Source organism: Hypomesus transpacificus, chromosome 11, assembly GCF_021917145.1.
Source record: "Hypomesus transpacificus isolate Combined female chromosome 11, fHypTra1, whole genome shotgun sequence".
NCBI lineage: Eukaryota > Metazoa > Chordata > Actinopteri > Osmeriformes > Osmeridae > Hypomesus > Hypomesus transpacificus.
In genome coordinates, this window is record NC_061070.1 from 17,695,472 (window position 1) to 17,720,427 (window position 24,956).

The window sequence follows — 24,956 nt, forward strand, 5'->3', positions numbered from 1 at the left end:
CACACACACATGCTGTGTGCACACTAACATACACAGTGAGGGAAGCATTATTTAAAGGTCAGTAACTGCTTATCAATCACATTGAGACAATTTAATTAATGCATTCATAATTTAGCCATTAATAAATACTGAATGTGTAGTCCTATGTGACAATATATTCATTAGAGTTTAAATTAAACAAAATCTTAACTAATGAAAAGGACCATGGCTAAAGGCCAGTGACAGTGAATTGGCAGCGAATGTATAGAACACATTATTCTTGTCATGTAGAGAGGTCGTTTTCATCTAATTCATGAAGTCACATGCACCTGCGCTCCCTGGTTGGTATAGCTGCAGACGCGGCCATAAGTCCATATAAGGAGATGTACGGACCCTCTTGTGTGACGTTACAAAACGCGAAATAAAGAATGTCTGTAGCCTACTGTAGGTTTACACTCAGATTCACACCAGGAGGGGAGCACCCTGGTAATCTGGTTACATAAGAGGCCATTTAATTTGCAATGCCCCCGCGCAGCTAATCCCTTATTCCTGTGTGCCTGTCCCGCGCGACGGAAACAACACTTGTGGCTTTCACAGCATGCGCTTCTACAACAAAAAAGTAAGACGTGTACAGGACAGTAAAACGTCTACATTAACAAGTCGAAGCCTCACTATATCTACCCTTTTTGCCTCTCACGTTGCAGCGTCAATTTAGCGATGTGCTTTGAGTTGGTGACGATTCGCTGACGCGCCTTTAGCCGCACCACCCTTGAGAGAGGAGCTACTAGGGAGCAAAAGGGGCTGATAACCGGGCACTGTATCTCTTTCTTTCCTATCGAACGTGAGAGGAGGCGAGTCCTGCGGCAAAACGAGCGAAATTTCACCGGCACCGGGAGAGGCATCCAGGCTTTGTAGTGGAGATGGAGGTTCCGAGTTTGGCACACAACATAACGAGCCCAATGAGTCCGTGCGAGGGCATGTTAAAGAACCTCAGTTTAGATGCCATACAGTTATGCGAGAGAGAGGGTAAGTAACACAAATTCAGCATTTAATATTGTCATGCAAAGTATGGGCGTTTCATGGTTCGAAAATCAAATTATTTTGCCTGTGAGCATGTTCGTTGATTATAATGAGAGTCTGAACAACCTTGTTGATAGCAAGGTGCACCACTGCCAAAATAACCTCCAATTATGAAATACTTCTCCCTTATATTGTGGTAAAAACGCAAAACTAGAAGCTGTTTTACAGGTCCTCTTTCTTTAGATGGAGTGGTGTGCTGGTGCGTGCGCGGAATAGATTAGGGCGTCAATGCACATTATCTTTCTCCAAAAGAAAAATTTGCTTGTTTCAGTGGTTGACATTTGAGCAAAAAAATGTATACATAGAAACAGTACTAGAGTAACATGGTCTAGAATGCAGTCGTAGTATCTGTGCGCTGGAGTGGCGCGCAGGTGGGTTTTCATCTTTTCAGCACCATGGACACGGACCAGAGCTGGCACCGGTGAAACACCAAATTAGGCTTTGCACGTTCCAGGACAACGAGACAAAAAGTTTAAAATGAAATTCACACATGGTCGGAAAGCTTTGAAACAACAGATTGCCACATGGCGGTGGAGAGACTCTGATTGCATAGCTCGACGAAATATCCTATAGATTTTTACAGTAAGGGCCATGCGTGAGGCGTGAATTCCAGGCGTAGGCAAAAAAAATACCATATATTGCCTTTTGTGGCCGGCAACGGAAAATGTCCATACTCAGCAGGATATCATAGCAAATATCATATAAGTATAAGACCTGTTCATTGCATGAGACAGTCTGACTGGCAGTGATATACCTAGTTCTGTACGTCATCAGTAGCATTTCCATGTAATTTAATCAAATTCAGAAGCCTTTATGGTGCATATGTATGCCACTAATCATAGCCTACCCCCTAAGTACAGACCCTTAGTTATGGTAAATGTAGACCTAGATAAGTAGATACATTTAACAGTACTGTGGGTCTGACACAAGTGTACGTTTTTAGAGAATACAAGTGCTTCTTCAATTTCAGCGCTTCAAATCATCACTCACAAAGCTTCATTTGATTGGTACACAGGGTGTTTGTCTGCTGTATTCATGTGTTGATTTTCAGTGGTCTTCATGAAGGGACACAAGCAGTTTATTTGACCACGGTGAGGCCATTGCAGCCGCTGGCTAATTTCCTCATTTGCCATTAGCGCTGGTCCAAATGTAATTTGGAGATGCAGTTGATATCCTAATAGGCCTCCAAGCTGTAATTTTAGTAGTGGTATAGGCTGTAACTGGGGCTGGACTTAATTGAAGTTCCTGTGTATGGCAGCTCTGTCTGTGTGCTGCAGGTTTACTAGAGGGGTTTCTCTGCAGCAACATAACAAGCAGTCTTCTGTTTGTCAGATGAGTAAGTGTAAATAGTGGTTCAGTGTCCTTGAGATACCTCAGCACTGTTGATGTGACAACAAGGAAGGACTATCACCATCCAGACTCAGAGAAACAGGAGGAACAGGCCTGAGTAAACAAGTTTCTCAAGTCAAGTCCAAGGGCAAGGTTTGCTGGAGTCTGAGGTCATAGTTCATCGTGACAGATGTGTTCCAAACTACCTCAGCAGTAGTCATTTGAGACAGTTATCATCCTAAAGTACTTCAAATCCATTGAACTACCCAGTAAACTGTTTACCCAAGACAATAGTGTCATCAGATATCATCTTTTTTGCTTCAGCATTAGATCTCTCATTTACATGTGAATATCCATCTGCTCAGCCCATAGCTGTTGATAGACTCTTAATGCCATCAGAATCCCAATAAACTGCAAATACTGGCGGATAACACATAGGGTGGGATCATATGCATAAATCAGGTTTACATTTTAAAATGATATGTTCTATAAACTAACTCATCTTACTTTTGTCAGAGAGAAGTTGTCACTTGCAGTTTTAGTGTATCTTATGTTCTCTTATTCAGGATGAGCTCATTTGTCACTCTTTTAGAGAAAACATCTAGGGGCTATGCCCTTACATGTTCTGACAAACATCCACATATAATACTGCACGCTGTATTTTAGTACCACTAACTTAACTAAATAATGCTTAAGATCTAGAGGAACAGATTGTAAGACTTTTTCCAATGTGTTGGATGTGATACAGTGTGTTCTTGTTTTAACCAGATCTCTATTCAATTTGAACAAAATAGATTAAATCACCCAAAGTTCTTGTGAATCATTGCATGCAAGCTGGAAGTGACACATGGAACATGCAGGGATAGAGTAATGTCCTGTGTCCATTATGTATTTGAGATGCTATGATGGATGGGTGTCGTTACAGTAATGTAACCAAGCACTGTGTGTGTGTGTGTGTGTGTTTGTGTGTGGACGAGAGAGGGAATAAGAGAAAAAGAGACTCATCTACAAAAAATACAACCAGTAGTAAAAATAACCTGCAGTTACAGAACTTCATCTCCCATAGTAAATCTTCCACATTAAAACAAATGAGAAAGAATTAACAAAAAACAATAGATGCAACTGATGCAAACAGACAGTTCCTTGACCACTGAAATAACGTACACTTCTGATCCTTAATTGTCTGCGGTACTTTATATGCAATGCCTGCTAAGTGAATTACATTTTTCTTTGAGCCTTTAGTGCTGTGTGACAAATACAGTTTATACCAGATTTGGTATGCAAATCTGAATCCAGAGATTATTTCTGTGACATCATGGCTGACTAAGGGTAGGCCATATTTCCTGTGGGCGGACTCGCCCTGCACGTGCCTGGCAAGAGATATTATCAATAAGATGACTAATGTCCACCAAATGGGACCATTTTCTAACAGTTCTTTGGGATTTTAGCCACAACCTTATTGGGTTTTTGCCAGAAACAGAAATATTAAGCATCAGGTTGGTCTGTAGTATGAAATGTATTGTTTGAATTATGGTTTATGAAGCCTGGAATAAGATTGTGTGTGTTTTAGGGGAAACAGTCCCTTGAGAGCTTGTTAGAAATAAGTGTAACTACCATTTCAAATGGACAAAATGATGTAAGCCTACTATGCGAAATGCTGTGTAGGTAACATTACCACCAAAGGAAGACTAAACAAAAGCTGTTGAGGTAATTTCCCCAACTCCAGTGAAAAATGCTAATTAAATGTTAATGTGACACAATGACTCACCACTTTTTCTTCTTTTTTTTACAAGAATGAGCACTCTTATCTTATTTTCTCAAGAAGCCTTTTCAGATTTAATTAATTTGCAAGAACAGATGGCTAAATTTAGAACAGACCCTGTTCCATGTTATTTTGTGTTTCTATGAATCCTTCACTCCAAATCCACTAGTCATTGCTTTCCTCTCTATGTGGTTATTTTATAGTCTCTTTGTTACTTGATATTTGTTACTGATGTGCTTGCAGTCATGTGTAAGACACAGTTACTGCATGTGGCCGTATGTCGTAGGTCTTTGTGTATCTCTGACACTTGGGTATTTTTTGCTCAGACAGCATAGGAGCAAAAAAACTCAGGCTGCCAGAAGCAACACTTTCAATTTTGCCTCAGTACCTTGCACATGATAGTTGAAACACAGTCTGGATACTGCAATGCAGATTTAATGATAGTCAGCCCCTTACCATGTTGATATTCCTATTGGGAAATTTGGCTCTGTGCTAAACACCTAAGCACCTGTGAGTTAGCTGCAATCTGCTGGCGGCTGACATTCATAACCACAGCTCAGTCATCTTCAGTTCACACAGTACCACGTCGTGAGGGCTGGTTGTCATGACAAAGTAGGATTTCTTGTGCACTCACATTTTTGTCAAATGTAATCAAGCATTTAAGACGGTGCTGTAGCCTAGAATCGGATGCCTTATGAATTAAAACTGACCTTATGTTTTTTATTTTTGTGCTTTAAATTTTTCTTGGGGGAGGGGATTACATTAGCACTAAAATTGCCGTGATTAATCTTATTATTAAAGCTAAAAAACAACTGATCTCAAGAATCTGCCACTGCCAGGAGAATTAACCCCCAAACAGCAGTCCAGACATTCTGCATGAACGACCAGATGAAAAAAGGGTACGACGTTAAAGCCAACGACTAGCTAGCTTTCGGGTTAGTCAAGCTAAATGGCCCTGTAGCTAGGTTAAATTGACCATTTAAAAACTCGCACGGTTATCGCAAGACATTGGTCGAAGCTAATTTGGCGGTGCAGTCTGACTTACGGTCTGACATACGGTAATGTCTGCCCCGGATCGACAGATTTGAGGATAGCTCACTTCTGTGTAGCTAGCTGAAGAAAGATAAATCGCAAACTCCACTACAGTAAGCCACTAAGGAAGGTAGCTAGTCTAGCGTTCAAATATGTCCGTCTGTTGAAAGAGTGGGCTTTGGTGCTTGCATGTCTGCCTGTCTTGACTACAGTCTGGAAGAAGCGTTGTCAATGTCGAGGTAATATATCCTGTATAGATCGGTTAAACTCACACCTCAGGTATGTAGCTATACAAGCCACCCGCGCCAGCTAGCTAATACCTAGTTTTTCGTTGGCGTAGCTTGCTGTTTTCGCGCGGAAGATGGCGGGTTTCAACCCCGAGTACGGGCGACCGTCAGCCGAGTGTACATGCGACAGGTGCGAGGCCAAGTCTTACAGTAGCTTACATTAAATCTATATTTTTGCATAGAAGGTGCAACTGGTTGCTGTAAATCAAAATTTACAAAACCCGTGCAGTCTCTCCGTAGCAAACGAAGAAGGCAACTTTTATCTGGCAACGTTTAGCTTTGACATCGGTTGTACTGTGTAGATAGCGAGTTTAGCTGTTAGGCAGGCCGGTAAATGCCTAATCACTCTTTTCTACCTGGTTGGAAAGCAACTTGGGTCATTCAGAAAGGGGGCCCGGGAGAACACTGTGCTGCTGATGAGAGAATGCTAGTCTGCAAGAGCTCTTTATTAAGCATGATATGCTTTTATTTTCCCTTCACTGTTTGACCTCCCTCCTCCGTTCAGTCTCTCTCTGGAGAGAGGCCCAGACTGGAAGGAGCCATATATTTTATTCAGGGGAGAGAGCATGAACGTTTTTTTAAAGAGGAGTAATTGATGGTTAACAATCCAAAGGTTATTAGGTCGAAAACTACTGCCAAATAGTGGATTATAGGATAACAACCAATGATGATCATTATTATTAATTGGACTATGTAAGTCATGTGTGTGGGGGGGGGGGGGTCAGATGGCTGAGCGGTTAGGGAATCGGGCCACCAATCAGAAGTTTGCCGGTTCGGTTCCTGACGGTGGAAAATGACCTTGTGTACTTGCGCAAGGCACTTCACCCTACTTGTCTCGGGGGGAATGTCCCTGTATATACTGTAAGTCACTCTGGATAAGTGCGTCTGCTAAATGACTAAAATGTCATGTAAAAAATGTAAAATGTATAATATAAGACATACGTATCCTTAAAATCTATATTTTGTGTCAGCTTCTTCTATTTGTATACCGGATATGATTTCCCTTCCCAAATAATATCACCAATCTGTGTGTTAGTAGACCTGTGTGTGTTATTGTGTGTTGGGAAAACATTAATTGCATTAGTGAGGCTTACCTTTTCTGAATGTGTCTGTGTAATGGTTAGACTAACAGGTTAATTAGTCTAAACAGATAAGGAGTTAACTTTGCACTCTTGTGGTGTGATGTGTGCTGTGGCATTGCAGGAGTCAGGTGGCTGAAGGGTGAGGGAATCGGGCTGGTAACCTGAAGGTCTCCAGTTCGATTCCCGGCCGAGCCAAAATGACGTTGTGTCCTTGGGCAAGGCACTTCACCCTACTTGCCCCAGGGGGAATGTCCCTGTAGTTACTGTAAGTCGCTCTGGATAAAAGAGTCTGCTGAAAGACTAAAATGTAAATGTAAATTGCTGCTGTGTGGGTTAACTCTGAGGAGCTTCTGGGCTTTTAGATTCCAATCGGCCTGCAGCGCTTTAATCTTAAGATCACCTTCAGGGTGGGGTGTAGCTCAGTGGTTACAGTACTTGACTGCAGACCACAAGGTTCCAACCTCCCTGGTCTGTTAGTGTAAATTGCTTAGGTTAAAAGCGTCTGCTAAATACATTATGACATTATCCTGGTTACCGTGGAGTTGGTTGGCCACTAGACCAAAAGACAATTTCGAATCGTGGACAATCGGGCAATTGAGAAATGTATGTATTTTCTCATAGCAATATAGCCAAGGGTTTAAGAAGTGGTTCACGGTGTGTGTAGTGCAGAGGCTACATAACGCTGGACACTCATCCAGTGTTTCACTGGCATCATTGTCAGAACAGTAATGTTGCTCTTTAGTCCAAGCTATGCTATGCTAGTTGGTTTATTAGATTGATTCCAATGTGGCCCAATCCATTCTGTGATCAGCTTAGCCTGTGAGGACGAAAAGGAGACCGCTGTGAGGTACAGATTCATATTCCTGCTAATCAGCTAACTAGTGATTAGGACAAATGTAGGTTGGGTGATTTAACAAGAGAGAAAACAATACATCTGAGTTGTGTTCCCCATGGTCAATATATTCCTCGGTTTAAAAGAGACCCAGTTTCTACAGTTGAAATCCTGAAGTCTTAAAACACCTAACAAAAACTTCTATATTAGCGAGTGAGGAAGGGTATTTTCTCATGACTACAAATACCATAACCGCTTTAGGTCTTGTTTAGTAAATAATCCCCTTGTGAATGGACAACCGGACACAACATCAGGGTTTTCACCCATGAACCGTTGAGCTTCAAGAAACCACCGCACCATGTTGAATAGAATCCCTCAATTAACACCCAGGCTCTCAAGCTCATGTTAGGCGATGAGCGTTCCATGGTCTGGTGCTTGTCCCATTGTCCCCTCAGTGCTGTCTTCACAGCCCGGAATTCCACATTATTCTGTCCAGGGATTGTAGTTGGAGCTCACACAGAAAACACATTGTTGCCATGCCAAGTGCGTGTTTTATAGTGTTGTAGAGTCTATATTCAACTCTGGAACTACAAAGCCCCTTTTCAGACGGTTGTTTTGGTGCATTTCTCTGTGCATGGATTGTGTTGAGCACCAGTGCTGCATTAAGAATGCATGAACTGACTGCTTTTAAGAAATACACATGCTATTCACAAAGGCAAGGACAGATTTTGGATTAAACAGTTGATGTGCAGTTTGTGAGGTTTAAAACAGTGAAATCTAGGCTCTCGTTTTGGTCCTCAGTTGAATCTGGTCATGAGAGAGAAACTGAAATGAAGCTCTGTAGAAAAAATACCTTTCCGACAATAATCGGTGCTTGAAATATTTAATGCCGGCCTATGGGCGCCAGCAAAGCCGAAAGAGAATTGGACCGTCGCCATGGCAACAGGTACTGTACACACGAGGCAGGGCGGCCGACTTCTCTCTCCCTGCTCGGGGGCAGGCGCTTCAACATGGAGCACGCAGAGTGACGGCTGGGATCTCTGCTGTGTGTGTGTCTGTGTGTGTGTGTGTGTCTGTGTGGCCTCGCCGAAACGACGCCATGAAGCTAGACTGTAGCGCATTGCAACACTTATTTTTTTCTTTAGTTCATTAAATTAGCCTTTTTAATGATATAACGGTGATTTGGACCCCCACCCTCCTTTCAAACCGAACCCTCCTCGTCCTGCTGTCCCACAGGAAATAAATCCCAGGACAGCGGCATCGTGGAGATGGAGGAACTTCCTGTTCCTCAGCACATCAAGATCAGCAACATCACCTGTGACTCCTTTAAGATCTGCTGGGATATGGAGCCTCGCGTGAAGGAACGCATCACACACTACTTCATCGACCTCAACAAGAAGGAGAACAAGAACTCCAACAAGTTCAAACACAAGGTAAACTAGCGACAGTAAAGTTCAAACACAAAGTAAACTAGCGACAGAAACGTTCAAACACAAGGTAAACTAGCGACAGAAACGTTCAAACACAAGGTAAACTATCGACAGATCCCACACTTCTTTACTTTAATTTGAGTGAAAAAGTGTAGTCAGTACTTTTACATGAGTCTTTTTCAATACGAGTATCTGTACTTCTACTTGAATGAAGGATGTGTGTACTTTTGCCAGCACTGAAGCTGAAATCTTGACTTCCTTCATTTTTCTCATCATGTCGATGGAGTAACGTCTTAGGAATCCATTACGTAAGCAAATTAAAGATATTAGGCAACTGCCCACATTAGTTGCTGAGTCACCTTGAAGGCCATTTTGTGCACACAACACCAGACAACAAGAACATCAGCCAGTGTGCCCACCTTGTGAAAGCTTTACTCCAAACAAAACCTAAACACACAGTAACCTTGCACTCCTTCCTGGAACAAACGCTTACACACACCCTACGACAACCATTCCAGAACCCAGGCACTAATATTAATAAACACACACACACCGCACGTTCACACTTAAACAGCCTGGCGGACAAGCTACCACTGCACTGGGGAAAACAAGTCATTCCGCAAGCAATTTGTGGTTGTAGCTCTTTCAGAAGTTAACCTCATGGATTGGATTGGTTATCTTTACACACATTATACGAGTTTCACAACTCCCCTCTTCCAATCTCGTCCTGAGTGTCTGGAGTCTTTAAGGTTTTTAAATTGGATGTTTTCTTTCTCAGTGTGTGAGGTGAGACCTCTTACTACTGTGCAGGGATATTGGAACTGAGCTGGACGAAGAGAAGAAAGGCGCATAATACACTAGACTTGTGATTTCTTTTTTTCTTTTTTATACAGATTGACATAGGGGGATATGAGGGTCAATATGTTGTCTGTGTAGCTGAAAGCTTGTAAGCTGGAGCTTCTGTCTCTAGTGTGTTCATGTGTGGATGGAAAGCATGTGTGCAGGATGTGATGTGTAATCTCTTATCAACACTCTCCCACGTTTTCTACTTTGTCCCTCCCTCCCTCCAGGATGTCCCCACCAAGTTGGTAGCAAAGGCAGTGCCTCTCCCCATGACGGTTCGAGGCCATTGGTTCCTCAGCCCTCGTACAGAGTACACGGTGGCGGTCCAGACGGCGTCCAAGCAGAGCGACGGAGACTACGCCGTGTCAGAGTGGAGCGAGATCATCGAGTTCTGCACCGCCGGTGAGGGAGGGAGGACAGGGGCACAGCAGGGCAGAGAGAGAGAGATGCAGAGAGGGAAAGAGAGAGGTACAGAGAGAGATACAGAGAGGTACAGAGAGAGAGAGGTACAGAGAGAGAGATACAGAGAGGGAGACAGAGGTACAGAGAGAGAGGCGCTGAGTGGAAGGGTCTGTAATGAGCAGAGCTAGGCAGGGCTGGGGGATGCAGCCGACTGAGTATCGGAGCAAGGTGCAGGTGCTGTTGCAGGGTCGGGGGGGGGGCGTTAGACAGCGCAGGGAGAGGCGGAAGGCAGGAAGTAATGTGTCAGAAAGCTGGAGGGCACTCAGCAGTTGGCAGTTGGAGGGGATGCTTAATGAGCCGCAGTGTTTATGTCTAGACGGCCAGTCTTGCTTCTGACTTAAAGAGTACAGCAGCGTGGTGAGATTTTCTTCTGGGTGTATTTGCGTTAAGATGTTCTGTTCCCCGTTTGTAGATTACTCCTCGGTGCATCTGACCCAGCTTCTGGAGAAGGCAGAGGTCATCGCTGGCAGGATGCTGCGTTTCTCTGTCTTCTACAGGAACCATAACAAAGAGTACTTTGACCAAGCAAGGTAGGGGTCAACACACACCCACACCATATATAACCTCTGACCTCTTACAGTTATTCCGGGCATGGTCATGTTGAAAGGTCCTCTTCTGTTGCTTCTTACGTTTATTGCAGGAAAGTCTGCCTAAAGCTCTTTCTATGTCTCAATTATGAGAAACATCATGAGGGTTTGTGCATTCTCATTTGCATTAACTTTAAGTCTCTCTTTTCAACATATCAACATTCAACCCAGTTTAGGTTGATGAATTTGATTTAATGACAATTTGATTATAATTCATTGAGCTAAATGACTAAAGTACATCATTCCTATATACAACTTTGTTTTCGATGGTCGACAAAATAGCCCCACCTTGTGGCTGCCTGTGGGGAAGCCTCTGTACAGATGACCTCGGTTGGATCTGAGTAATTACATAATTACCATAACAAAAGGACAGTTATGATTATAATGACAACCTTTAAAGTGGAAGCACTGTAATTACTCTGATATTTGAATCTGCAGTGCCTAGACTTAACAGGCGACGCGACTTGCAATTTCCTACCTCGGAAAAACCCTGTGCTTTGAATGTTATTCTGTTCATTTATGCAATCCAGAGAAACTGAGAACAGTCTTTCCCCTAAGGTCCTTTGTGCCTAACATGTCTGTTTATCTTAAACCCCCCAAAATTGTTATTTGGTCTAACCAGATGAAATTGATCGAATTTGAATGAATCAGACCTATTATATTTTGTGTCTCAACCATGTTGATAAAAAAATAAGTAATCCCCTAATGCCAAAAAGTAACACATTTCCATAAACGGATACATTACAATAACTAAACATAAAAGTATAAACGGTTTGACTGGTGTAATCCGAAGCCTCATTGTAGATGATGTTCTGTCTGTCTTGTTGCAGGGAGCACCAAAACAACCGCATGCTGCCCTCGGTGAAGGACAACAGCGGCAGCCACGGCTCCCCCATCAGCGGCAAGCTGGAGGGCATCTTCTTCAGCTGCAACACCGAGTTCAACACCGGCAAGCCCCCCCAGGACTCCACCTACGGCCGCATGCGCTTCCAGGTGCAGGCTGAAGCCCTGTTCAACCCCAACACCAACCTCTACTTTGCGGACTTCTACTGCATGTACACGGCCTACCACTACGTCATCTTGGTCCTGGCTCCTCAGGGCTCCCCCGGGGACGACTTCTGCAAGCAGAGGCTCTCGGCGCTGGACATCACCAACAACCGCTTCCTGACGTGCGTCCGGGAGGAGGGCGAGGGGGCGGGGCTGGTGTTCCACCACGCCCAGGACGTGATCCTGGAGGTGATCTACACTGAGCCCCTGGACCTGGCACAGGGCACCGTGGCTGAGATCAGCGGGCATCAGCTGAACAGCCTGTCCACCTTCAACGCCAAGAAGGACCCCAGCTGTAAGACGTGCAACATCAGCGTGGGCCGCTAGGCCTGCGAGAGGCTCCGGCCTGGGAGACTTTTAACCGCCACACACACACACACACACACACACACAGGCCTATGTAACCCTACACACACACTATTACCTCCCACCCCCCCCCCCCTCCTCTCCTGAACACACATGTAGACACACACCAAAAAGACTTATCACACACATCAAATCTAAACATTAGCTACATATCTCTGCAATGCATCCTCTTTGGAGAAAGAGTGTTAAGTGCTCTCACACACACACACACATTCATCCCCCTTGCCTGTCTGAGAGGATCACCATCTACTGAGGGGAGCTCTCCAACCGCCTCCACGGAAGAATCTGAGCTTGCTATAGCTGAGATGTGGGACCCTGACCAACCCTCCGTGCACCCCACCGTCCCTCTGGCCTAGCCAGCCGAGCATTCCGTTACCGCTAGCAAACCATCCATCGCTGCCTGCTAACCAAGCATCAATTCCCCCTAGCAAACCATCCGTTCCCGCTAGCAAACCATCCGTTCCCGCTAGCAAACCATCCATCGCTGCCTGTTAGCCTACCATCCATCCCTGTTAACCAGCGCCGGTTGATAGATGAACCCTTTAACCATTTTAACAAACCCCGCAGATAGTCATAGCTTATCTCCCCTTTCTTTTCCTAATTTTCCTCAAACACTTTTAATTAGTTCTCATTTTACCGACTATCCGTTGTACCTGTTCTTCTTTCTGTTGTGTGCTCCAGATTTTTTGTTCCTTGGTCTCACCTGAGTGTTTCAGTATATTGTTCCAGATCTTAGTAGTGGTAGAGCCTGGTACTGACCTTGGGTCTGCAGCATCGTCATCCTAATGCCAAAGGTAACGCAAAAACACAGACAAAAACCCGCTGTAGAAAGACTTTACTAATGCAACAACCTCTGTCTGAACTTGGAAGTCAAAGCACTTCTCTAACCTTTAAAAGCATGATGCAGTTCTGTGCAGCATGAGTTTAACAACTATCAGTACCTCTACCGACCATGGCTACCGTTTTATTTATTCTAGTTAAAAGAAAAACCAGAAACTGTGTTTAGCAGAGTAAATGTGAAAAAATATTTATTTTTTATTGATATATAAAAAATATAAACCAGAAGTGCACAATGTCAAAAGCTTTGATCATAGTAAAGAATGGCATATATGGGAGGGGGAAAACAGGTTTTTTTTCTAGCAAAGGAGATAAAACCCCAGATTTGACAGCAAAAATTACTTGCACTACTATGCTAACATGTACAACTATTCTTTTTCCAAGGGTAATGTATAACTTGAATTGTCACAATTCATATTAACTATGAGATTACTAATACATATCATAGCACAATGTAGGACAAAAACGGATTGACCCTCACAAACATTCTAAAGGATTGTCGGATTGTGTGTTTGGGTGACAGATCCCTCTTGCCGAGTCAGCACTTAGCGCATCGTTATAGCTTAACCCACGTATCTGTTCTATGTTGACAACAGTGTTTTTTGCAGGAAGAAAAAAACAAAACAAACAATAATGTGCCATAAATAGAACATTTAAATCGCTAACGTATCTAACATCAACTGTTGTTATAATATCCGTTATTTTTTCTTCTTGGAATGAAGGCGTGTACACTTGCTACATTAGCTTCATGACAACAATATTTTTTATTATGTCACCAAGACAAGAGAGTTGTTGACAAATATATTAAAATAATCTCATTTTGTCAATTCTCTCTCCAAGTGCGGACGTCAAACCATTTAAAGTGCATCAACATAATAAGCATGGCATGAAACGAGAAGTAGGCCTACCACCAAATCTCACTTTTAACAATGAACGCTCTTAAAAAAAAAAAAAAGTCCTCGAGTGTTGAAATGAAAAAATTAAAAGTAAACTTTCAGATTAAAAGTCCCAGTGAGAAATGGTGACTCAGCAGGTCTTGGGCGTGTCCTGTTTACTGAGCAGGGCTTCCAGTAGGCGGAGCTTACCTTTGAGGGTTTTGTACTGGCAGTACTCCTCTGCCATTGGTCCACGGTCCTCCTTCTGGACACTCCTACTGAGACCAACATGCACACACACACTTCAGCGTTTCTGACTGCATAAGCTGCAGCCCCCCCTCCTCTTACTGGTCTAGTTCCTGTGTTGCCTTATTCAGATAGCTTTGTACACTGTGTATTGTAATCAGAACATATTGTATTTTACTTTTGACAACAAAAAAACTAACTGATTAGCCAGATGTACAGAACAAAAGATGTGTACAGTTCAGAGCTGTCGTCTGCTTCAATGTGGTGTTGACGTTAAGTGAATGTGCATCTCACTGTTCTATCATTCTGATGATGAAGGGGGGGGGGGGGTTTAGGTTTTATTGTGGATGTTTTTGTTTTTCACATGGCATTGTTGAAACTATGAAAACCAAATGTTCCAGTTTGTTTAAAGATGAATAATAAAAAATAAAAAAAAGCAGAGTTGAGGTGAAAGGCAGTGAGGTGTGGGGTGTTTGTCTCACCGCCCCGTCTGGGAGGAGAAGGTCTCCTCGAAGCCCCGCAGCAGCAGGCGCACTCTCCTCTTCTCACCCCGCGTGATCTTTAGCTGCTCCAGGAGCTCCTCCCTGCAGAGGGGCGGGGCCAAAGGAGACGCAGCACACACACACACACACTCAGTGAGATTGTGTGGCAGAGTGTGTGTGTTTGGGTGTAGATACTGACTAAAAAACAACAATTATAATCATTAAAACTTCCACACCTCATATTAATTGGGGGGGGGGGGAGGATTAGTTGATCTGTACCTTGGTGCCTCGTGGAGAGTTGCTATGGTGACGCTGGGAGCCTGAAGACCTTTGGCCTCCTCCAGAGGGGACAGCAGGGGCGGGTCCTCCAGGAACGGCATGTGCAGAGAGACGTGCAGAGAGACGTCCGAGGGCGCGCCAGGCGGCGCCGGGACACAGGGCTGGGGGCCGGCCTTCACACACTCTTCATCAGAACCCTCCTCTTCCTCCTGCGGGTACACACTCCCCTAAGCAAGGCTTCTGAGGGTTGAGGTGTGTGTGTGTGAGAGAGATTGTGTGTGTGTGTGACAGAGATTGTGTGTGTGTGTGTGTGACAGTGATTGTGTGGAAGCAGCAGAGAAGGAGAGAGAGAGACACTCACTATGGTGGGGATGAACGGCGTCGGGCACAGAAGCTGCTTGACCAGGCGGGGGTAGCGATCGTACAGAGGCTTCATCAGGGCTCGCTCCTGTCTGGAGCTCTGTACACACACACACACACAGGGTGGGGGGGCAATGCACATGGTCCTTTTGACGTGTTCATAACCACCATGTATGACCACAATGAAGATGCAGCACGTGTGGTCTTCTCACCGGCCGGCCGTGCAGGCTCTCAAAGTACAACAGACACTTCTGCAGGCTGACCTTCTCCAGAGCCATCTGACCCTGGTTCATCTCCTGGAACGACACACACACATACACAGCCGTAGTCAGGAAAGACCTGAGATGCACCGAACCCTTCACACGAGTACTGCTCCCCCCTCTTCATGGTGTCCCACGTCCACCCGTGTGGCAGGAAGCTCCAGTACCTTGACATCGTCCGGCAGGTGGAGCTCCTCCCGCCGGTCTCTCAGCCTGCGCGTCAGGGTCAGGACGGTCTCCTCCAGCGAGGGCCGGCTGTTGTTGCTGTTGTGCTGCTGCTCCACCGCCCTCTGCTGGCCGCTGGCGGCCCTGCAGGAACCCAGAGCTCCATCCTGATCCCTCAGCCCCTCCATGCACTGACGCAGCTTCAGCTCTGGAGGGAGGGGGGGAGGGGGGGAGGGAGGGAGGGAGGGAGGGGGGGAGGGAGGGAGGGGGGGGGGGAGGGAGGGGGGGAGGGAGGGAGGGAGGGGGGGAGGGGGGGAGGGGGGGGGGGGGTTAGAAACAATACTGTACATAGGAGTATTTATGAATATGGAGAACAGACAAGTCCAGACCAGACTAGACCAGTCCGATCCAGACCATAAACCTGGAAAACTTGTCACCTTTTAGCTGCTTGCGTGACCTGGTGATCTCCTTCATCAGCCGGGACATCTCTGGGTGGGCTGTCTTATCGTTATGAGCCGGCTGCCACAAACACAATCACCAAGGAAACGGCACGTCAAGGACAAAGATAGAATCAACAAACCTCTTTTCTGTCATTCATAACCACTAGAAGCAACATCATCCTGTTGATCTGTCAGTAGCAAGGCCATAGCCATGGAGTCAACATTGGGGGGGACAAATTACATTTGTTAAGATCATTTGGGACAGCGTGCGTGGTTGCCTGTCGTAGCGTAACACATTTATATGTTTATATCAATATATTGGGGGGGACATTTCGACCAGATTTGAATATTGGGGGGATATATATTCAGATTATGGCCTTGGTCTTGGGTGTTATGAGGAGAGAATAGGACCAGGGTTGAAGAGCTGAGGGCGTAGTGACACATGTTGTTTCCTGCTGATGTTCACACACGTTACACTGTTATTATACTGTTATTACACTGTTATTATACTGTTATTACACTGTTATTATACTGTTATTACAATGTTGTTACACTGTTATTACACTGATATTATACTGTTATTACACTGTTATTATACTGTTGTTACACTGTTGTTATACTGTTATTACACTGTTGTTATACTGTTATTACACTGTTGTTATACTGTTATTACACTGTTATTATACTGTTATTACACTGTTGTTATACTGTTATTACACTGTTATTACACTGTTATTACACTGTTATTAGACTTTTGTTACACTGTTGTTATACTGTTATGTTGCTATTATACTTTTTTTACATTGCTGTTACACTGATATTATGTTATTATTACACTGTTATAGAGGGAGCTAGCGATGATGACATGACTGAGAATAGAGACATTCCTGATCACCCATGGCCATATGTGAGGGAGAATCCTTTTTGACGCCAAATTGTCAGCGTCAAAAAGGATTCCCGGCGAATGCGCCTGTAGTGTTTTTGTATTCATGTATTAAATTGATGTTAGTTCCAGTTATCAGTGTGACACTAAAACAGGTAGTAGTAATGGTTACTTTGTACTTAAATATATATCAGATTCCCTACTTCTTTAACTTGAGTGAAAAAGTGCGGTCAGGACATAACCCCTGCCTGAAGTCATTGGAAACCAAACCAACTGGACTTCATTTCACAGTGAAATACGTAGACGAGGAGGTATGTTGTCAACAATGTGAAGCACTCACCCAAACAAGGCGAAGCATTCATGATGCACTCACGAAAACAAGGCGAAGCATTCATGATGCACTCACGAAAACAAGGCGAAGCATTCATGATGCACTCACGAAAACAAGGCGAAGCATTCATGATGCACTCACGAAAACAAGGCGAAGCTAAACTGTAACTGCAGCCAAGCATCCCTCCCCTTGCTGCAGGCTGAAGCGCGAAATGACTCGACATTTCCTCAGCAGCCTGCAGCCATGACGTCCTCTCACCCGGTAGTGGCGCTCCAGTTCAAAGCGCTCCTCAAAGCGTCTGATCCTCCTCCTCAGCTGGTGGATGTGTCTGTTCAGCATGGGGACTGACAGCGCCTCGGGAGCGCTCTCTGCTGGCAGGGACCTGACACTGCAGCGAGCCCTGGACACCATAACACACATCCATCACTGTGCGTCCTGACGCAGGCAAGTATTGACTCAGTCCAGAAATAGACTCCAGGTTGCCTAAATCAATAAATACTTAGATGTAATAAAGTAAGTATAACCTTATATAAAGTATAAGTATTTGTACCTTATATACTTTGTGCTTTTAATTATACGCATGTTTTTTCATACTACTTTAATATTTATACTATAACAATTTATACACTTATACTACTCCCCCCCCACATACACATACACACATACACACATACACACACACAGACACACACAGACACTTCTCCACAGCTTACATCCTGATCTGTGAGCAGGGGGGTGAGGGCGCGCTGTCGGGGTCTGTGTTGAAGCGCTGACTCAGGCTGAGGCTGGAACATCGAGGGGACGGCAGGGGGCAGTCTGCTGCCGCGATGTGCAGGAGCAGGGGGCTGGAGCTGGGGGAACGCTGGGGCTGGGTCTGGGGGTGAGTCTGGGGGTGGGGCTGGGTCTGGGGGTGAGTCTGGGGGTGGGGCTGGGTCTGGGTCTGGGGGTGGGGCTGGGTCTGGGGGTGGGGCTGGGTCTGGGGGTGGGTCAGGGGATGGGGCTGGGTCTGGGGGTGGGTCAGGGGATGGGGCTGGGGGTGGGGCTGGGTCTGGGGGTGGGGCTGGGGGTGGGGCTGAGGGTGGGGTTGAGGATCCGGACCATCACCCCCCTCGGAGGTAGAAGTAGAGAGCTGCTGGACTGGGAGTAGAGAGAGAGAAGAGGGTACATACTGTGTTAAGAGACAATGTAATACATTTGATATAATCAATTTGATGAATTTGCTATTTTCCTTTATTTACAGTGAGAATGCATGGAGACTGTTACAACAGAGAGGTCTGAACAAACAAGAGCCAGGCTGTGTTGCTGATCACCTGTCATTCCAAAACAAACAACCGTGATAACAACAACCAGCTCCAGGGCTGTATGGGGTAGCTGCTGCTGTCTGCTGCTGTGTCCTGTGTGCTGCTGTGTTCTGTGTGCTGCTGTGTCCTGTGTGCTGCTGTGTCCTGTGTGCTGCTGTGTCCTGTGCTGCTGTGTCCTGTGTGCTGTGTCCTGTGTGCTGTGTCCTGTGTGCTGCTGTGTCCTGTGCTGCTGCTGTGTCCTGTGTCCTGTGTGCTGCTGTGTCCTGTGTCCTGTGTCCTGTGTGCTGTGTGCTGCTGTGTCCTGTGTGCTGTGTCCTGTGTCCTGTGTCCTGTGTGCTGCTGTGTCCTGTGTCCTGTGTCCTGTGTGCTGCTGTGTCCTGTGTGCTGCTGTGTCCTGTGTGCTGCTGTGTCCTGTGTGCTGCTGTGTCCTGTGTGCTGCTGTGTCCTGTGTGCTGCTGTGTCCTGTGTGCTGCTGTGTCCTGTGTGCTGCTGTGTCCTGTGTTCTGTGTCCTGTGTGCTGCTGTGTCCTGTGTGCTGCTGTGTCCTGTGTGCTGCTGTGTCCTGTGTGCTGTGTCCTGTGTGCTGTGTCCTGTGTCCTGTGTGCTGTGTCCTGTGTGCTGTGTCCTGTGTGCTGTGTCCTGTGTGCTGTGTCCTGTGTGCTGTGTCCTGTGTCCTGTGTGCTGTGTCCTGTGTGCTGTGTCCTGTGTGCTGTGTCCTGTGTGCTGTGTCCTGTGTCCTGTGTGCTGTGTCCTGTGTGCTGCTGTGTCCTGTGTCCTGTGTGCTGTGTCCTGTGTCCTGTGTCCTGTGTCCTGTGTGCTGCTGTGTCCTGTGTCCTGTGTGCTGTGTCCTGTGTCCTGTGTCCTGTGTCCTGCTGTGCTGCTGTGTCCTGTGTGCTGCTGTGTCCTGTGTGCTGCTGTGTCCTGTGTGCTGCTGTGTCCTGTGTGCTGTGTCCTGTGTGCTGCTGTGTCCTGTGTGCTGTGTCCTGTGTACTGTGCCAGTCAGCCTCCTGGTTTCTCATCACCTAGACTGCTGCGACACACCTGCCCACAGCCAGCACACCTAGCTTTCACGACGCAGAGATGCATGTCAACATTCAACGACTGAGTATCAAGAAACCAAAAATGACATGCACTATGATGGAAGGATCTGACGCTTAGTGGGATGGAGGAAAGCGAGGGGGAATGATGCTGGGGGAGAGGGGGAGAGGGGTGGTTATCAGTCCTCTTACCTGTGTGTGGAGGAGTGATGATCCGGTCCTGGGGAGGACGAGGGTGGAGGTAGGAAGCAGGCGGGCTCGGGGGGTCTTTGACACAGGGGTCAGGTGAGGATCGTGTTCTGGGGTCCTCTCTGGGGGGTCTGTCCTCCGGGGGCGGGGGGCCCAACTCAGTTTCCAGGGCCTGCTGCTTCAGCGAGGGGCTCTGGAAACAGAAGCAGAACATGTCCCCAGGATGAGATGGAGGAGGCCAGGAAGACCTCCACTCGCTGGGCCGGAGGAGGAGGTGCTGAAGGATCCTGGAGCTCAGAGCTCTGATCTGGAGGTGAAGGGTGCCGTTCCTCTGACACCTCAGTGGTTACACCGTTGAGGGAGGGAGGGACGCGTGACGTTAGCCCTAAATCAGGCTTGTAACTGGGGCTTGGCTCAGCGCTTCTCTCCCTCCTCAGGTCTGGATCGCCTCACTGATTCCACAGACAGTCTGATTTCGACGCGTCAGCCTTTCAAGTTCAATTTATTCCCATCGGAAATTCCTGAATTCCTCGCAGCGATGCAGACAGTGTCGCTGTCAGTCGCTCCCTGCTTCAGTGACTCTGCTCTCCCAGTCTGGTCGGCGTTCCCTGTCCGACGCTCCGCTCTCCCTCGCATGGGTTATTCACGGCGCACTGGGAAGCGCCTGGAAAACCCTGCGCGGAGGCGTTTCCGTGGCAACGTTGTCGAGGCTTAGCTTGTCTTGACTGGAGAGCGGGTGGTCAGAAGACCGAGGCTGTGTGTGTGTGTGTGTGTGTGTGTGTGCTCTGTGTGTGTGTGTGTGCTCTGTGTGTGTGTGCTCTGTGTGTGTGTGTGTGTGTGTGTGTGTGTGTGTGTGTGTGTGTGTGTGTGGAGTGGTAAGGTGGGCTGCTATGTAAGGAGCTGCCTCTCTAAACCCTGCTTTGATGTCAAGGCGGTTTTATACGTGTAAACATGGGCTGGGACTGAGGGGGGCTGGGACTGAGGGGGGCTGGGACTGAGGGGGGCTGGGGGCTGAGGGGGGCTGGGGGATGAGGGGGGCTGGGGGAGGAGGGGGGCTGGGGGGCTGAGGGGGGCTGGGGGAGGAGGGGGGCTGGGGGGCTGAGGGGGCTAGGGTGAACATGGGCTTCATTCTGTCTGCGCTGACATCTAAATCTGCTGCGGCTAAAGCCCCCCCCACCCCTCCCCGATGCTCTTGCTGTTCATTCATTAAAAAAACGAAGGTTGTGTGCGTCAGAGATGTCGTAGGGAGAAGGGAGGGGCTGCTGAACAGTAACACACACAGGCAGGGGGAAACGCTTGTGTGCTCCAAACACACAAACACACACAAACACACACAGCCTTTGCCCTGGCTCCGTACCACATAGAAAGAGATCAACAAGGGAAGAAGACAAGAGACAGAGATAAAGAGACAGAGAGAGACAACACTATACTCACGTCATCACAACACAAGGTGCAGCCATCTTCTCCTCCTCCTCGCTCCTAGGCAGTCAAACATGATTAGTCACCTCACCCACATAACTCTCCCATACACACACACACACACACATCCCCCTCCCTCCACACACACACACACACACACATCCCCCTCCCTCCACACACACACACACACACACATCCCCCTCCCTCCACACACACACACACACACACACACACATCTCCCTCCCTCCACAAGCACACAAACTCGCAAAAGCCAACTTTCAAATGAAAAAAGAAATACACAGACGTTGAGCTAATTACAAGAATGACCCTATCTACATGGAAATCATTGCCTGCAGACTGGAATTTAATTAGCCAATTATCCAGCCGTTTAAACTCCACTTCAACCGCGGATGCATTCATTCTGAGCACATTTTGCATCCAGCCAGGCAGACGCGTTCATCGCCCTAATCGTCGATCTCGCTGTACCTTAACGCTGTCTTGCCGTCGCCCTGGTGACGCACTCATGACCCCCCCTCGCCTTACCTTCTCTGCATCTGTGAGCTTCTCTCCTTCTTCCACACGTCCGCATGTCACTCTGCAAACACGTCCAAAACAAGCACGCAAAGTCAACCAGAGTATCATCCTGTTCCATGTCTCCTTTAGTTAAACCCTTTTGCGTCAAGTCAACTGCACCAAAAAATACTTCAGAAAGTCAGAACCAGTAACCTTGGTAACCATGTTGACATTTCATACTAGCTCTGCTCTGCTATCTACTATACCACATCAATTATGGCCCTGTTTTCCGAGAGAGAGACCTGCTACAATATGCCCTGGCACCATCATCTCCATTCAAAACATCTATGGAGCTGTGTGGTTGAAGCCTGCCATGGGACAGGGGCACCACTCTGCTGTAGGTCGGGGGGCAGGGGCACCACTCTGCTGTGGGTCGTGGGGCAGGGGTGCCCATTGCTGTGGGTCGTGGGGCAGGGGCACCACCCTGCTGTGGGTCGTGGGGCAGGGGCACCAGTCTGCTGTGGGTCGTGGGGCAAGGGCACCAGTCTGCTATAGGTCGTGGGGCAGGGGCACCACTCTGCTGTAGGTCGTGGGGCAGGGGTGCCCCCCTGCTGTGAGTCGCGGGGCACCACAACACACAACCAAGCAGAGAGAAGGACTCGCGTTCAGGCTGGGTCTTACTCTCCCTGTGGCAGCCGGATGCCTTCAGATCTGGCTGTGTCCTACTAATATTGATGGAGTTTTAAAAAGGAGGCAAGAAGGATCAGGAAACCATACCCCCTCACCTGTCGTTATGCTGGGTCTGGGCTGGGACCCGGTTCTGGGTCTGGGTCTGGCTGCTGTCCGACCACCCTCTGGGTTGCTCAGACCTCCACAGGTCCTGATTCAGATCCCCAGAAACCTCAAACACAACACTTCTATTAGAACACTCCACAAAGACTCTTTCTGGAAACATATTTCACGCTGCACCCTGTTTAAAACTGTCTAATTATAGACAATTTGACCGTTTTATATTTCACTTCATAATATTCACTGTTAATTGCACCTGCTTCTGGTAAACTTGAGAGTGTGAGAGTGAGAGAGTGAGAGAGTGAGAGAGAGAGAGAGAGAGAGAGAGAGAGAGAGAGAGAGAGAGAGCGCATGTGCAATACCCACCAGATAACAGTCCTCTTTGAAAACTGTTCCAAGATCAGTGGAGCAGAGAGAGACAGACTCTGCCTCTCCATCTCTTCCTCTTTCCAGCTGGTCTGAGACCAGCCGCTGGGCACTGCTCTCACTGCCAACATCCAGGAGGTCGGGGCTGAAGAGTGAGAGAGGAGAGGGAAGAGACAGAGAAAGAAATATGAGGCCAAAATAAATGCTTTACATTGCTAGGAGTATAAACTCTTTTTTGATATTTTCCCCTGAGTCTAAAATCATCCTAGACTAAATGGTTTTAAAATGTTTACTTGTCATTGACATAAGTGTTTGGGTGTGGCCTATTATAAGGAAAATAAATATGACTAAAAGGTTATTGTTTGTTCTAGTTATGCATCTGGAATAACAAGCCTGTTCCTGAGGTCGTTCACGTCTGTGACATCATTAACAAGAACAGGATTTACTCTGCATTGAACAAAATAAATACAACAAGCAGCATGACTGGGAACTTACTGGCCCAAAATCAACATCCACTACAAGAGACATAAATGTTATCATTAGTTAAATGAATAACAATATTTTCTACAATCAAAGATAAAATGCCTAAAATGTGTTTTCCTCCAGTACATTCTGAGGTATTCAAGCCCCCTCCCCTCCCCCCACAATGTATGAGAAACAATTTGTTTATAACTATTCAAAAGCAGTCACACTCTGCCTCCCTACCAGCCAGCTGATCTAGGTGGAAACGCTCATGTCTTACTTGCACAGCTCTGTCACTTCCTGTCGGCCCTCTGGGAGACTGAAGCACAGCAGACAGGAGAACATCTGGCACCACACTGCTGCTCCACTCTCTATACGCACTATTTCTACGTCTCTTTTCAGATTAAAAGCGTCCGCTGAATGAGTGAAAAGGCTAAATGTCGGAGCAGGACACACACCCAGCTCAGCACCCAGAGAGCAACCGGCATCTGATTTGGGCTTGTGGCTTTAGACAGAGGGGGGGGGGCGGGGGGGGGGGGGGGGGGGGGGCAGGAAGGGAGAAGCCAGTGATACCCAGAGTCACAGCACTAGAACAGAAACAATCCGCCCTCCACATGAGCCCACACACACATACACACACACACAGTCAAGACGCGTGACGCGAGAGTGTGTGTGGCGGACATTGGTCATTTTCAAATGAACACACACACACACAATTTTTATCAGGTCATCCCCCATCACTGAGACATTTGGGTCTCGTCTTTGGCTTTCGAGTCAGTTTAGGGTCACTCGTGCTCACTGTAATTGTGTTGTTTGTCTACTGTTCTTATTTCTTGTTGTTTTGCCCTATTTGATGATGTTGTACAGCACTTTAGTCGGCATTGGCTGTTTTGAAATGTTCTCTATTAATAAACTGACTTGACACCCAGACGCCAGACAGGCCCAGACAGCCAGGGTAGAACTCGAGCCAAACGTGACAGAGTGGGAGAGTGAAGACAGTCTCTGGCTCTCTGTCTGACACATGGTCCCTGAGTGGGATCCTTCTGGGGTCCAGTGCCATACTGGCCAGAGAGCGCTGCGGTCAGCGCTGACCAGGGACGTTCTGCTGTGGTCTAGTTACCCAAACCACACACACTCGAGAGCTCTAACTGGACCAGAGGGCTGCAGACCAGGAAATGTGCTGCACCCGATAGCCTTGATGACAGCACTCACCACCTTAGAAGAAGCAGCGTGAGGATGTGCCTGACATGGAGAGACCATGTCCATGACCATGACCTGTCATGGAGAGACAGTCTGGCTCCCAGGCACGTCTCAGATACCTGCCCAAAATACCAAGTTCTGTGTCAGTGAATGGGATGGAACGTGTGTATGTGTGTGTGTCCTGCTGTGTACGTACCTGCAGGGCACAAAGGCACCAGACTACAATGAGGACAAAGTCTCTGTCTGGTCTTGTCAGCGTATACAGACTACAGTGTAGGACAACTGACCCAGAGAGAGAGAGAGGAGAGGAGAGAGAGAGAGAGAGAGAGAGAGAGAGAGAGAGAGAGAGAGAGAGAGAGAGAGAGAGAGAGAGAGAGAGAGAGAGAGAGAGAACCTTTCTATCTC

The 24,956-nt window shown here is 46.9% G+C and overlaps 2 protein-coding genes across 3 annotated transcripts in view; one reads left to right on the forward strand and one right to left on the reverse strand.

The window, feature by feature from the left end:
• LOC124473515 (phytanoyl-CoA hydroxylase-interacting protein-like) lies at nucleotides 1-13,941 on the forward strand. 2 transcript variants are annotated; one of them, XM_047029029.1, is made up of 5 exons: nucleotides 1-57; nucleotides 8,620-8,816; nucleotides 9,884-10,058; nucleotides 10,531-10,648; nucleotides 11,536-13,941. In XM_047029029.1, exons 2-5 carry the CDS (start codon nucleotides 8,652-8,654, stop codon nucleotides 12,077-12,079), a joined length of 1,002 nt encoding a protein of 333 aa, XP_046884985.1. In that variant the 5' UTR covers nucleotides 1-57; nucleotides 8,620-8,651; the 3' UTR covers nucleotides 12,080-13,941. The 2 variants fall into 2 exon arrangements, with proteins under 2 accessions (XP_046884985.1, XP_046884984.1); XM_047029028.1 differs by lacking the exon at nucleotides 1-57 and adding an exon at nucleotides 353-1,005.
• The window catches only part of LOC124473789 (protein FAM13A-like), an 18,296-nt gene continuing 6,050 nt past the window's right edge, over nucleotides 12,711-24,956 (reverse strand). The window contains exons 7-21 of the mRNA XM_047029464.1: nucleotides 22,890-23,034; nucleotides 22,520-22,635; nucleotides 21,765-21,816; nucleotides 21,237-21,281; nucleotides 19,806-19,995; nucleotides 18,289-18,413; nucleotides 17,990-18,177; nucleotides 17,535-17,676; nucleotides 16,060-16,141; nucleotides 15,625-15,830; nucleotides 15,410-15,493; nucleotides 15,199-15,297; nucleotides 14,838-15,046; nucleotides 14,559-14,660; nucleotides 12,711-14,105 (exon numbers count right to left, since the gene is read on the reverse strand). Coding sequence (XP_046885420.1) covers nucleotides 13,982-14,105; nucleotides 14,559-14,660; nucleotides 14,838-15,046; nucleotides 15,199-15,297; nucleotides 15,410-15,493; nucleotides 15,625-15,830; nucleotides 16,060-16,141; nucleotides 17,535-17,676; nucleotides 17,990-18,177; nucleotides 18,289-18,413; nucleotides 19,806-19,995; nucleotides 21,237-21,281; nucleotides 21,765-21,816; nucleotides 22,520-22,635; nucleotides 22,890-23,034 — 1,909 coding nt within the window. The 3' untranslated portion in view covers nucleotides 12,711-13,981. The remainder of the gene's footprint in view (nucleotides 14,106-14,558; nucleotides 14,661-14,837; nucleotides 15,047-15,198; nucleotides 15,298-15,409; nucleotides 15,494-15,624; nucleotides 15,831-16,059; nucleotides 16,142-17,534; nucleotides 17,677-17,989; nucleotides 18,178-18,288; nucleotides 18,414-19,805; nucleotides 19,996-21,236; nucleotides 21,282-21,764; nucleotides 21,817-22,519; nucleotides 22,636-22,889; nucleotides 23,035-24,956) is intronic.

Excerpts from the sequence above, each read along its gene's own strand:
- LOC124473515 (XM_047029028.1), top strand. The coding sequence starts at position 900 with ATGGAGGTTCCGAGTTTGGCACACAACATAACGAGCCCAATGAGTCCG. Across the intron at positions 1,006-8,619 it reads ACAGTTATGCGAGAGAGAGG|GAAATAAATCCCAGGACAGC; the intron begins GTAAGTAACACA and ends GCTGTCCCACAG. Across the intron at positions 10,649-11,535 it reads GAGTACTTTGACCAAGCAAG|GGAGCACCAAAACAACCGCA; the intron begins GTAGGGGTCAAC and ends GTCTTGTTGCAG.